This window comes from Chenopodium quinoa, unplaced genomic scaffold (genome assembly GCF_001683475.1).
Source record: "Chenopodium quinoa cultivar QQ74 unplaced genomic scaffold, ASM168347v1, whole genome shotgun sequence".
Lineage (NCBI taxonomy): Eukaryota > Viridiplantae > Streptophyta > Magnoliopsida > Caryophyllales > Amaranthaceae > Chenopodium > Chenopodium quinoa.
In genome coordinates this window covers 19,807,728-19,821,752 of record NW_018742204.1, presented here as the reverse complement: position 1 = coordinate 19,821,752, position 14,025 = coordinate 19,807,728, and the positions used below count along the sequence as shown (strand labels likewise).

At 36.3% G+C, this 14,025-nt stretch overlaps 2 protein-coding genes and 2 non-coding genes across 5 annotated transcripts; 2 read left to right on the top strand and 2 right to left on the bottom strand.

Annotated features, from left to right (window-relative positions):
- Window positions 1-661: 661 nt before the first annotated feature.
- Window positions 662-5,164, top strand: LOC110721874 (pentatricopeptide repeat-containing protein At1g69290-like). The gene is made up of 2 exons (XM_021901097.1): window positions 662-3,097; window positions 4,789-5,164. Exon 1 carries the CDS (start codon window positions 844-846, stop codon window positions 2,914-2,916), a length of 2,073 nt encoding a protein of 690 aa, XP_021756789.1. The 5' UTR covers window positions 662-843; the 3' UTR covers window positions 2,917-3,097; window positions 4,789-5,164.
- Window positions 706-779, bottom strand: TRNAN-GUU. The gene has a single exon. It is a non-coding gene; the product is annotated as a tRNA-Asn (tRNA).
- A 901-nt stretch (window positions 5,165-6,065) lies between the features above and the next one.
- Window positions 6,066-13,001, top strand: LOC110721861 (probable inactive purple acid phosphatase 1). Of its 2 annotated transcripts, none has more exons than XM_021901085.1 (13): window positions 6,066-6,175; window positions 7,104-7,286; window positions 7,429-7,520; window positions 7,619-7,685; window positions 7,812-7,934; window positions 8,223-8,315; window positions 8,871-9,000; window positions 9,778-9,859; window positions 10,411-10,543; window positions 11,190-11,395; window positions 11,484-11,609; window positions 11,718-12,027; window positions 12,308-13,001. In XM_021901085.1, exons 2-13 carry the CDS (start codon window positions 7,116-7,118, stop codon window positions 12,611-12,613), a joined length of 1,839 nt encoding a protein of 612 aa, XP_021756777.1. In that variant the 5' UTR covers window positions 6,066-6,175; window positions 7,104-7,115; the 3' UTR covers window positions 12,614-13,001. The 2 variants fall into 2 exon arrangements, with proteins under 2 accessions (XP_021756777.1, XP_021756770.1); XM_021901078.1 differs by lacking the exon at window positions 6,066-6,175 and adding an exon at window positions 6,219-6,252.
- Window positions 13,002-13,491: 490 nt separating this feature from the next.
- Window positions 13,492-13,565, bottom strand: TRNAI-AAU. Its single transcript has one exon. It is a non-coding gene; the product is annotated as a tRNA-Ile (tRNA).
- Between the last annotated feature and the right edge of the window lie 460 nt (window positions 13,566-14,025).

Below are 14,025 nucleotides of genomic sequence, written 5' to 3'. Positions count from 1 at the left end.
CAACTTCCACAATCATCTGCCTTAACCGTTGTTATCTCATTAATTACGGTTTAAATTCAAATTTTTGGATTAATTAAATCATTTACTTCCCTCCTTTTCTGAATTAAATCAAACCCGACCCGTCATCCTTCCAAATCGGGTCTGGGGGGCAAGTTGTTTGGGTCCAATTTAGTCCAATTGGGCCTAAGCACTAAATGATCCAATCAAAAGCCCAAGGTCAAGGTTCAACTCTCCAATTGTGCTAAAGTCAAAGGTCAGCCCACAAAGCAAGCCAATTGGGCTAAGGCCCAACCTCTCCATGTAGGATGAGGTATAAAAGCCATCATATTGATGCATTCAAGGAGGAGATTCATTCTGATTCATTCATAGATTCATATGTTCATTCATATATTCTGATATATTCCATGAAAACCTCAAGCAACAAACTCTCTTGCATAGTGTCTTCTTCTTACACATTGTACTGACTTTAGCATCGGAGGGGCCTTCCTCGGCAACACCCCCGAGGCTAGTTTACGTGTGTTTACTGTGCAGGAAACCTTCGGCCCAACATAACTTGGACCGAATCCAGCCTTCTCCATTTCAGCGGACCTTCGGCAAGGTCCCATTGTTTTCACCCGAAACAACATTAATTCAAACAAACTTTAAAATTGTCACCAAAAAAAAAAAAAAAAAAAAAAAAAAAACTTTAAAAATTATACCAGATAACGCTAGAAGGAGGGGTCGAACCTCCGACCTTGTGGTTAACAGCCACACGCTCTAACCAACTGAGCTATTCCAGCTTCTTATTATACAATTCTCCACTAATTCATTTATATCAAAATCCCAAAATACACAACAAAAACAATGGAAAAACTTCAACAAACAAAGAAAACAATCAAAAAAACAACAGAAAACAAACTTCCCAAAACCACCCAAAACCGGCGGATTATGCGGCGGCTCACCACTTTCTCTCTCCTCCGACCACCGCACTCTACACCCTTCTCCACCACCTCTGAACAAACCCCATCTCTTTACTCTTTCCTTCAACCGTCTCTCTTCTCCCGTAAACCACTGTCACCGTCACCATCACCACCACCGCCGCCGTCACCGTCACCAACAACCCCAACAATCCCTTTAACCTCCGAACACAAAACCACCTTAGAAACCACCCTCCACCATTCTCTCTCCTCCTGCAACACAGATGAAGCTTGGAAATCATTCAAGTTACTCACCAACACTTCCTGTTTTCCCAGTAAGTCTCTTACAAATTCACTCATTACCCATATGTGTTCTCTCTCTGATGTTCATAATCTCAAAAGGGGTTTTGCTTCGGTTGTTTTTTTGATCGAGAAGAATCCCAATTTGTTGGAATTTGATACTGTGAAAAGGGTTTTGAGTTCTATGGTTGTTGCTAATACTGTTGCTCCTGCTTTTGCTTTGGTTAAATGTATGTTTAAGAATAGGTTTTTTGTGCCTTTTCATGTCTGGGGTTCTTTGTTGGTTGAGATTAGTAGGAAGAATGGGAGTTTTGTTGGTTATTTGGGTGTTTTTCATGAGAATTGTAGGGTTGCTATTGATGAGAAGTTGGATTTTATGATTCCTGATTTGGATGCTTGTAATGCTGCTTTAGAAGGGTGTTGTTTTGATCTTGAATCGGTGGAGGAGGCTGAGAGGGTTATTGAGTTGATGTCTGTTTTAGGGGTTAGGCCTGACGAATTGAGTTTCGGGTTGCTTGGGTATTTGTATGCATTGAAGGGTTTAGAAGGGAAGATTAGTGAGTTAGAGGGTTTGATGGGTGGATTTGGGTTTACTGACAGGGTGTTGTTTTTGAGTAATTTGATTAGGGGGTATGTTAAGGCAGGAAATGTAGAGTCTGTCTCTAAGACTGTCTTGCGGAGTTTGGAAGGAGGGGGTGAAGACGGTTCGAAATTTAGTGAGGAAACTTATTGTGAGGTTGTGAAAGGGTTTCTTAAACATGGGAGTGTTAAGGATTTAGCAGCATTGGTTGTTGAAGCTCAAATGTTGGAACCTGAAAGTGTTGTAGGGGAAAGTACGACGGGTTTTGGCATTGTTAATGCTTGTATTGTACTTGGGATGTTGGATAAGGCACATAGTATATTGGATGAGATGAAAGCTCAAGGAGCTGCTGTTGGACTTGGTGTGTATTTGTCAATACTAAAAGCCTATTGCAAAGAGCATCGGACAGCTGAGGCTGCACAAATGGTAGCAGAGATTAATTATTCTGGTTTGCACTTGGATGTTTGTTGTTATGATTCTTTAATAGAAGCAGCGATGTCAAGCCAGGATTTCCAGTCTGCCTTTACTTTATTTAGGGACATGAGGGATGCAAGAGTATCGGAGTTGAAAGGGAGTTATCTTACCATAATGACTGGCTTGACAGAAAATAACAGGCCTGAATTGATGGCAGCATTCTTGGATGAGGTAGTTGAGGACCCTCGCATTGAAGTAGGAACACATGACTGGAATTCTATTATACATGCCTTTTGTAAGGCTGGTCGGATCGAAGATGCTAGTCGAACATTTAGGAGGATGGCCTTTCTTCATTTTAGACCTAATGGACAGACTTATTTGTCATTGATTAATGGTTATGTAGCTGCAGGGAAATACTTCAACGTTTTGATGCTTTGGAATGAGGTTAAAAGGCGAGCTTCGACTGATGACTCTGTAGGCTTTAAGTTAGACCATAGCTTGATTGATGCTTTTCTCTATGCCCTGGTTAAAGGGGGGTTTTTTGATGCTGTGATGCAAGTAGTGGATTTATCTCGTGAATGGAAGATTTTCGTAGATAAGTGGAGATACAAACAAGCATTCATGGAGAACCACAAGAAATTGAAGATATCAAAAATGAGAAGAAAGAACTTCAAGAAGATGGAGGCCTTAATAGCTTTTAAAAATTGGGCTGGCTTGAGTACATGAAGCTTATAGATGTTCCATGCCTACTTCCAGGCAAAAATTTGAACTTTATCAAATTGGATGATGGTGGCTCGTTGTCAACCCTCTTGCCAGGGCAGAAAAGAGAATGGAGGAAGTACTCAAAATCATTACTTTTTATCTGCTGCTCTTTTGAAAATTTATGAAGCATACACAGCTATATCAGGTAATTTTGTATTCCCTGCAGTCATCTTATGTCTTTATTATGTTAATTCTTTACTTCTCCATTGTAAAATGTGTTTGGAATCTCTGGATATTCTGTGGTGTTTCTGCTCCATGGTAAATGCCTCTTTTTAAATTTTGGATGCTATAAATTTAGTCACATTAGTTAGCCTGACAGTCCATGCTTGTGGCGGTTTGTTTGATGAAATATGACAACCATTGCACATTATGTACATAGTTTGACAATTCATTATGTGTTTTCAACTTTTCATTTTTTGTGCTTGTTGTTTGACAACTTTTGCTCTAATCTAAACTTATGGTTATATTTTTGGAATGAATTTGTGGATCGGTTTGCTTCTACATGCCAGGTTTTTTGGCTACATTCTTGGATAAAATCAAGTTTCACAAAGAACATTTTTGTGACTTTAAAAAAAGAAGATTGAGCAAATTTCAGTATTTATGTTGGTGATGTAATGCTTCGCTTCTATAGGTAGACGGATTAAGTTTTGGATTTAGCAAAAATGGCACTAGGCATATCAGTTCCATTGCCTTTTGGTCCTAATCATAAATTTGAGCGTGTTAAGCTTGTCTATAGATGTTCATGGGTGAAGAAACTTTTTCTTCATGGTTTTATCTTTTGTAAGTATGCTGGAGAAGTGGAGAGTAGCTTTTCAAATCTTCACTTGGGAATTGATGTAAGAATTGTGGGATTTGGATAGTAATTTGTCAGATAATGATGAAAGTATTGTAGAACCAATCCATTGATGATAGTTGCCGTGAATTTTTTTTGCCTTAAACTTGAGGAATGATTATTATGCTTAGTACCATTAGATTGATGATTTTTTTTCATTCTAGCATCATCAATGATTTTTAATTTGGTTGAATATTGAAACTCTGAGCTTAGATTCCCAACTTTGTGTGATCAGGGTTTCAAGGTCGATATGTATGATGAGCAGATGAAGTAATTTGCTCTGTAGCTCTTCTAAGTTGTTCGTATCCGCATAATGATTATTTTGGTTCTAGGACCTAGGTGAATATGTTATCACTATTTCTACTTGAATCCAAGACCGTTTATTGGTAGTTATGATTCACGTTGCATTGAAATGCTTGATTACAGTATAAGTCTACTTTTTGAACAGCCTGAATGCCGCTGACATACTGTAAGCATGTGAGAATGGCTGAGTTAGTTGTTAAGCTCACTGCGGTCATGTTCAGTACTTCAGTGTGATTTTTCCCGCCTCTAAGCTCTACTGTAATATCCTCAATGTTCTGTGTACGAACTGACAATGAAGACCATACCTTTATTTCTGGTCCTGAGTTCATTACTTGTGCTCAGTCTTTGCTTTACATCTCTCAGTGATCGAATACTTAACAGACAGATTTTTTGAGCAGTTAGGGCATGTATATATTCTGCTAAATCCACAATATATTATGAGCATCTGTAGCATTATAATCATTGTGCTTCTGAATATTTCTTAAGTGAAGAAGATAGTGGTTGAAGACTTGAAGTTTGTTGAAGTCATGAGTATTTCTGCTGTTATTGTTGACAACATCAGAATAATAATTGATCGGGAATACCTGTTTCATGGGAGGAATGAAAAGTTAGCCATGATCTGTCTATGCTCTGCTGCTTGTAAGCTAAATTGCATTTTAGATTGTTTTGCTCATATCCTTCTTTTTGAATTTGTTTTGCAGGTACTAATCAATCTCTCTCACAACTAAGGTTTCTGCCACTAAGGGCAATGCGCCTGTAGGCCTTTCCATCAGTACTTGGAATACCGAACCCATCAAGGGTAGAGTTTGTATGTATGTACTCGAAGATTATACAGGCTTATTTTAGGGCCTTAGGGGCTGTATTATTTGTAGAACACCCTTCCCGAATTAAATTTTACAAAGTATTATTTTCCGGTTACTTGTTAATTTTACTTATTGCTAGTATGGCTAGCACTCACCCTCCCTATCCTACCAAACCCGGGTCCCTTGGTAGCCAGGCTGCCCTTAATGTTTTGCTATTGTAAGGTAACACTCTTATTTGGTGTAATAAATGTTGCAATGCTTAAGATTTTATTTAGTGTTTGTTTAACTGATGTTTATAAATGGAGAAAGGTTAATAATAGTTGTAAAAGTAAGATCAGTCCAAGAAAATTAATTTCACTTCTCTAAAAATAATTTCAGTTTAGTAAAATTCAGTTTTCTTAAAGAATAATTATAACAGAAAATCAGCAAAAATAATTTCATTTCAGTAAAATTAATTCTAGTTCAGTAAAAATAATTTTGTTTCAATAAAAATAATTTCAGTTCAGCAAAAATAAGGTGAAGAGAACGGGGCCAAAGAGCTACAAATTGAGTAGTAATAAGTCTAATCACAAGTTGAGCTTTTTTTTAAAAAAAAAAGAAAAAAAAAAGAAGTTGAGCTCGAACTTGAGCATAGTTCAAAATTTGAACTCAGCTCATATAAATGTAACCGATCAAATTATTTTTCTTTTTCAAAAAAATACGTATAACTCAGAGTATAATTAGTGGATGACGAAAGCTCTATGTTCATAGATAATTTTTATATTCTTTCTTATTCAATGACCAAGCTAACTTTTGTCAAAATTTATCGTGTTTATCAATATGATTAAGTCTTTATCAATATAATTAATTAAGATATTGTCCAAAAATAATAATTAATTGAGATAATTATCAGTATCGAATCCCTGATTTCCAAATGTAACCCTAAGATTCTCTTAAACCAAATAGTACCTCAGAAGCATATGCTTTTCTACGTACTTTTTATGGCTTAAACTTGCCGGCGTAGCAGTGGGAGGATCCAATCAAGCAACTTTAAGTCAATATCAAAACCTCTGAAGTCAAGTACAACTCCTAATTAAACTTTACAAATTGAAAATTAATCCCTTATTATTATTATTATTATTATTATTATTATTATTATTATTATTATTATTATTATTATTATTATTATTATTATTATTATTATTATTATTATCCACTTTCTTCAACTCATTAACTAAATCATTAGAGTATTCCGTACTTCTCTCTTTTTTCTCCACTTGATCAAATAGATACGCCCTTCTCACAGGTCAGCGTTCACTCTATTTTTCTAAAATTCAAGCTTATTTTTCTTCATATTCTGTATGAATGTTGCTCACTAAAAAGGTTGAAATTTGCTTAATTTATTGTTTAATATGGCTAATTTTGGATACCCTTTAATTTTCTGTATCTGGGTATGCTTAATTTAATCTGGGGGATGTTGAATATGTGAATGAAAACATGAATGTTAATCTCGTAAAAATTTTGTACTAGTAAAAATTTGGAACTACATACTTTGGAATATGAGAATTTCTGATTGTAAATTTGTAATTTCAGTCATTCAGGTAGTGGGTGTTATTTGATTTATTGGATTGATGGCAAGGATTAAATGTGGTATGGGTCTGTTTCAGTGGATCGTAAACTGGAATGTTAATCTCTGAGATTAACTGGGGCTCCCTCCTATTTTTATGGGTTTCATGCCTATATCTAGATTTCAGGAGTAGAAAATTTACTTTGTATTGAAATGTGGACAATAGTAGGGAATGAAAATGTTCTTGGCTGCTTAATAGATACTTGTATATCCGTATTTGTGTTGTTTGTAACCATAATCTGTCGAAGCTTAATGCAAGTTAGAGATATCGAAATTAGTAATTGATCCGAAACTCATGTTTGAGAGGTAGGTAGGTACTCTGTGAATTGCATAATTATGAAATTGAATGTAGGATAGTGAATTTGTAGGGTGAAAAACTGATAATGTTTTGAACTGCCATATCCTAGATCAATTTCTTTAATACACTAAAGAGGGTCTATAATATGGTCTTGTGACTCTTGTCCAACTCGCATAATAAATGAGAATAATGATGGGAAACGTTGCACGAAATTGGTTGTTGGTGGATTTACAAAGTTTCATTTCTACGATTGTTGCCATAATCTTGTTAATCAACCTAAGAGTCGTTTATTTCTTCCATTTAATTCAGGTTTTAAAGGAGATGAGAGGCCTATTGCTTACTTCATACGTGGCCATTTTGGTTGCTTCAATCCTTCAATGTGCTGTGTCCCATGGGGTTCAACCCCTGTCAAAGATTGCTATTCACAAAGCAGAAGTTGCTCTCCATGACAAATCTTTTGTTCAAGTTTCTCCTTCGTTGCTTGGATTAGGGGTAAGCTTTAGTCAGCTTGCACATCTGATATTGTTTATATTTGAGGTGTAGCTTTTATAATTTGAAGTAGAGAACTTTTTATCTTAGTAGAGTTGCTTACTAGAAGTTCTAATTTTATCAATTGGCACTTGATTTCTATTAGGGAACAAATAGAGAATGGGTTACTGTAGAATTCAGCTACCCCAATCCTACAGTAGATGATTGGATAGGAGTCTTTTCTCCTGCCGATTTCAGGTAACATACTTATTTTTCCTTAAAACAGCCTAATTGGAACTCACTTTGTCTTTACTCCATATTTTGGGACGTTTAATGACCAAACTCCTTATCTTCAGCTCGTCTACATGCTTGGCAGATAATCCTAGAGTTTACCCTCCTCTTCTGTGCACTGCTCCAATAAAGGTGGGTACTGGAAATTTGGTGACTTTGATCCTTTTTTTTGGATAATCACTTGAAGTTTGAGCACTGTTTATCATCCTGCATATTTATATATGCTTCTATAAACAACTTAGTGTGTTTGTTTCGCAGTATCAATTTGCAAATTTCTCGAATCCTAAGTATGTGCAAACAGGACGTGGATCTCTGAAGCTGCACTTGATCAATCAGAGAGCAGATTTTTCATTTGCACTATTTACTGGTGGACTGCTCAGTGTATGCTTCCTGTACCTTTTATTTTATCTCTCTTGTTTTTATTTTGAGTTCTGATTGTACTCCGGCTGCATGTTGTTCTTATGTCAATAAACTGTGGCTGAAAACTAATACATCAAAATTCTGAATTACATTCATCTATCTAGTGCCATCGAACTGTGGGGTATTGTATTTACAAATTATATTCCCATTTCCCGTTCTTTATAATTGTAGTTGTGATGAATTACCGATGCATCATAAATGTAACTCTTGTAATTTATCATATTATGTTCTTTTTCTTTCTACCAACAGCCAAAGCTGGTTGCCGTCTCAAATGTAGTTGCTTTTGCAAACCCTAAAGCACCTGTATACCCACGCCTGGCTCAAGGAAAATCTTGGGACGAGGTGAGCTTCATTTCTGTTATTATATATATTACTTTTATGAGAATACAAGAAGATTTGCAGGGAAAGGGAAGGAAGAAAAAGTGAGGGATACATTTTGGCATTTTGCATATTTTTAAAAAAGACTTGGAGCAAGGGAAAGGAAATGGTGGGATCCATTTTCCTTCTCCTTTTGATATACCAAATCCCTACATTGTTTGTGAGATTTGGAAGACAAATGGATGGTCAATCTCTCCCTCCCACCTCGGCACCTCCCTTTCCCTTCATTACTGTTATCTGTTGTAGCTTTTTTTTTTTTTTTAATTGATCGTTATCCTGAAATTGTGCATAATTCTTAGTGTATTACTACCTCCTTCTTGAATGCTCAATCTTTAACGCAGTAAGCTTTTTCATTAAAGTTGGGGCCCACAACAGCACACCCACTTACATTTTTCTGTCTACTTATTCACCCTCCTTTAACAGCAAGTAAAAGAGCAATGAGCCATGTAATTTGGGATATTAAGAGCATATTGTAGTCTAAACCATATTTCTGAAATCTAAATTTGACATGATATTCAGATGACAGTTACTTGGACTAGTGGATACGGAATTGATGAAGCGATTCCTGTTGTTGAATGGGGTTTGCAAGGAGAGAAAAAAACTATATCCCCAGCTGGCACATTAACCTTTGATCGCAGAAGCATGTGTGGTGAGTGTAAATTCTTTCTTTCCTATTGCAGGTTTGAAGATTTATTCATGCTTGTTGATTGAATAAAAGCTCTGTGATTGACAAAACATCTACATTCAGATTGCTATGTTATGTATATAACTTCGTAAAAAGAAATGTTAAGGAATGCGATATTTACAGCATGGGACCTTGCTGTACCTAGTGTCCATTCCTAAGTGATTGTACTAGATGTCTAAATATATATCTGTCTAGTATGTCTTAAAAACTTGAGCTACTTTCAAATGAACGGCTTACATCTTAATGCCAAAGTGTTTTTGGTTGTCTTTTGTCTGAACTGTAGAAATCGACCTAATGAACTCCTTGACAATCCAATCGAATGGAATACAAAATGAATCCAACTTTTCATGAAACATCCAATGATCCAAATGTGTTCTGAGGTTGATTGGCATGATTGCCCTACTTTGTTGTTTGTCAGCTTAATCAGTGAAGTATGTAGTCACTCTGATGAAGCAGGATAATTTAGCTATACATTTGTTTGCATCAAATTAGCACTTGGTTGAATTGTAACACTCTCAAGTTTATTTCACTTTGCACTCTTCTTTGCATCAGTCTTTTGTTTGGAGCTTGCAGTTAATTGGCAAGTTCGAGTAATAACTAGATTCATATTATCTTGCAAGAATATCTAATCACTCTATCTTATTTGCTTTTGTCCTAGTTAATTTAATGGTGCTCATCTGAGTCAATATGTCATACAGTTTGGCAATTCATAATCACTTAATTCCATTCGTGCTTGGGCAGGTGCACCAGCCAGTACTGTAGGATGGCGTGATCCTGGCTATATACACACTGGTTTCATGAAGGAGCTGTGGCCCAACTTAGTGTATGTCATCTAACATTTTGTCATTTTGTTACATCATGCTGTCTTGTTGACTGTCTTCTATACTGTGATAACATTATGAGAAATCAAATTAAAGGTGTTAAATATTGAGTATAAGTTTAGATACATATTCAAATATGATTTTCAGATCTATTCATCTTAATTTCAGGCCTTGGAAACAAACTTTTTCCTCTAATGAAAAATCGTATGTCAAAGTAATTATCATCAGTTGAGTTTAAAGTAGTAGGCCACTACGCCAAATCCATTGCCTTTAAAATTATAAGACTAGGGAATAGGATCTAACAGAAACATTCCCTTTGAAATATAGGGGTAAGGCTACAAGAGCCTCTTTGCAAATATAAGACTAAGGTCTTGTACATCTGATCTCAGTCCTGTACACTTTTTTTTCTCCATGATCTGACGTATAAAGTTCTGACTCATGCTTAATTTTGAATGTTCTTATGTTGTTTCCTGAACTTTTTACCATCACCTTTGGACTGTAAGTTTTTATATTTTCTTTTAACGTGATTTATTTTCTTCTTCGTGCCATGCAGGTACACATATAGGGTTGGACATAGATTGCATGATGGAACGTATGTATGGAATGTTCGTTATCACTTTAGAGCATCTCCTTATCCAGGTCAAGATTCTGTTCAGAAAGTTGTCATCTTTGGAGATATGGGAAAGGTATGGGATATTTGATAGGAATTGATAGCACTTCTGGTTTCACTGGTGGTTGCATCTAAGCTTATGTTGATCTTAGAAACACATACTTTCTTCAAGGCATGTTTTATATGTCTAAAAGCAAATCTACTAAACCATGTATTGAGATTTTAAATATAATCAGCAACACAATGCATCTAAAAAGACTTCAGCAGGGTGAAAGAGAGAGGGGGGCTGGGGGGTTCATCTATATATATCCTTATACCTAAGATAGCAGAGAAGATGTTCCCAAAAACTTTTGATTTGATATTCTAGTGTTTTTTGCTACTTCACTATGAACAGAAGTGAACATTTAAGGAACCAATCCATTATAATTTAATGCATCCCCACCTCCAAGCATGTATTTTCCTTTCTTTCTTTTTTTCGTCTCATGGCCAGTTATTCATACCTAGAGGTGTGATACAAGAAAAATAAGATTTAGTAAAGAAAACATGCTTGGTAATCAGGAATGCTTACCTTGGACATTCCATATAAAAGGCCAGTTCTATTATCATTTTTTTTTATCTACCTGCCTGTGTCAATAGCTGTAAAACTGTTAGACGTCCATTTATTTCATTTGTTTGTTTTCATTGTAGTACCTTCTGAATCGTTGATACATTTAATGTTTTAGGATGAACTGGATGCCTCCAATGAATACAACAATTACCAGCGCGGTTCTCTAAATACTACTGCACAACTCATCAGTGATCTGAAGAACATTGACATTGTCTTCCACATAGGAGATATATGCTATGCTAATGGTTATCTGTCTCAGTGGGATCAATTTACTGCTCAAGTTGAGCCCATTGCCTCAGCTGTTCCATATATGATTGCTAGGTTGGTCAACTTATCTTATCTCTCTTTGAAATATTTAGTTTGTCGATGTGTATCTTAAGGTCAAATTATTTTATTTTTTTCCTTGCAGTGGAAATCATGAGAGAGACTGGCCAGGGACAGGTTCCTTCTACCAGAATACAGATTCAGGGGGAGAATGTGGTGTGTTAGCTCAGAATATGTTCTATACTCCTGCTGAAAACAGGGAAAAGTTCTGGTATATATATAGGATATCATAATTTGGGATGCAATAAGTTATTCTGTATGATCTACAAATTGATAAACCAGTAATAAGAATGAAATAAGAATCTATTGTCTTCTGCAGGTATTCCACCGATTATGGCATGTTCAGATTTTGTATTGCTGATACAGAACATGATTGGCGAGAGGGAACAGAACAATATAAGTTCATTGAACACTGTCTAGCATCTGCAGATAGACAAAAGCAACCATGGCTTATTTTTCTTGCACATCGTGTGTTGGGTTATTCTTCAGGCGATTTTTACGCTGAAGAAGGCTCATTTGAGGAGCCCATGGGCAGAGAGAGCCTTCAAAAGTTGTGGCAAAAATACAAGGTTGATATTGCTGTTTATGGTCATGTACATAACTACGAGAGAACATGCCCTATCTACCAGGTTCGTTTTCATTTCCTTTTTGAGTTGCAATATAATCACATTTAACCTCGAATCTAGAATTTCACAATTTTTTGGCCAAAATATCCTGTCATAATGATTTAAGTATTCCTGTTTTCTTTCCATAAATTAATTGAAGCACGAAAGTAACTACTTTTTTCTGGGCATCCATTATATCTACTGATGTGCTTGTTCAGGTCTTTCAGGAAAGTAACTACTTTTCTCTAGACATTTCAGAATAGCAACTCTCAAAGTCTCATTGCTTTGATGTCTTTTGTTGCAGAACACTTGTACCAACCAAGAAAAGAACGATTACAAGGGTACCTTGGGTGGAACAATACATGTAGTTGCAGGTGGTGGAGGAGCGAGTCTTGCAGAATTTTCAACCCTCAAGCCAAATTGGAGTATATTTAGAGACGAAGATTATGGATTTGTTAAAATGATGGCATTCAATCACTCTAGCTTGTTGTTTGAGTATAAGCGGAGCAGTGATGGGAAAGTTTATGACTCATTCACAATATCAAGGGATTACCGGGATATCTTGGCTTGCTCTGTGGACAGTTGCCCGGCAACAACCATGGCATCTTAGTAAACCTTGTAAGGGATCATGTTTGTTGAAGCACGGTGCCAATTTCAAATTTAGACAATAGGTCTCCCTTCTCGCTATCCCTGCTGTATAGATGCGTGATCGATTATATTATTTCAGTCAATTATAGATCAATCTAGTGATAAGCCAGTTTGGCAAAATCGCAACGACCACTTATACCAATCAAGCTTCCTGAGCAAGAACCTTCTGCCTTTCAGCCTTTTATGTAGATAATTATATGATAGGCTGGAAGTAGATGGGCAAGCTATTTCATTCACACTACATAATATGCTTTGCATTGAATATGTCCTCAATAATGGCCTAATTAGCACTTGTATATTATGTTACTTTTTAATTTTTATGCACAAGGCAAGTTGGTTGTACATGTCGTAGGACGAAGACATTCGCGTTGCACATCACCTTGTACTATAGTTTTGATCATGGTGGCGATAACAGAAATATATTTTGGTTAAGGTCGTAAGGTAATTCAGTGAAGGTGGCATCATCTAACAAATACGAGGTCACAAAAAAAGTAACGAAGGCTAAGAATAAAAGTTTAAAACATTCGCGTTGCACATCACCTTGTACTATAGTTTGATCATGGTGGCGATAACAGAAATATATTTTGGTTAAGGTCGTAAAGTAATTCAGTGAAGGTGGCATCATCTAACAAATACGAGGTCAAAAAAAAAAGTAACGAAGGCTAAGAATAAAAGTTTAAAACATTATGCAAATGCGGAAGATCGAACCCCGTGCCTCTCGCATGCAAAACGAGCACTCTACCATTTGAGCTACATCCCCTTTTTGTTAATTAAACACATTATATATAAATAAAAATTATAAAAAAAATTCTATATGACCAAAATTAGAGTAAAAATGTGTGGCCCATGCAGGTCTCGAACCTGCGACCTTCGCGTTATTAGCACGACGCTCTAACCAGCTGAGCTAATGGGCCAATTTATTTATTATTTCCATATTTAATATTTATTCGTATATGTCACCAAAAAAGCACACTTTAGTTTCTATTATTTTTGCGTCTAATATGTATTTCTAGCCAAAATTCTAGTTATTATCAGATGTTCTGCTCTTTAACATTGATCCCTCCTACAGCCTACGGACCGGGTATGGCACAGGCTATGGGATGTTCAGAACTTCAGATTATACGTAACATACACTGAAGAAGACTGGAGAGAGGTCTAGACATTAAAAACTCGTAGAACATTGCCTAGTTTGCATCAATGGACTGCCAATAGCAGCTGTGGCTCATCTTTCTTGCACATTGTGTGCTTGATGACTTGCCTTGTCAGGCTGCCAGTACAGTGCAGAGCATGGATTGCTTTAGAAACCAATGTGAAGAGAGCCTTCTGAAGTTACAGCGGATTATCAAAGTTAAAGCGTCTATTTTCAGCCATGTC

What these genes read in the sequence shown, in the direction of transcription:
- LOC110721874 (XM_021901097.1), top strand. Translation starts at nt 844, where the DNA reads ATGGAAAAACTTCAACAAACAAAGAAAACAATCAAAAAAACAACAGAA.
- LOC110721861 (XM_021901078.1), top strand. An exon ending in GTTCCATATATGATTGCTAG is followed by an intron (nt 11,396 to 11,483) that starts GTTGGTCAACTT and finishes TTTTCCTTGCAG; the next exon opens with TGGAAATCATGAGAGAGACT. An exon ending in GAAAACAGGGAAAAGTTCTG is followed by an intron (nt 11,610 to 11,717) that starts GTATATATATAG and finishes TGTCTTCTGCAG; the next exon opens with GTATTCCACCGATTATGGCA.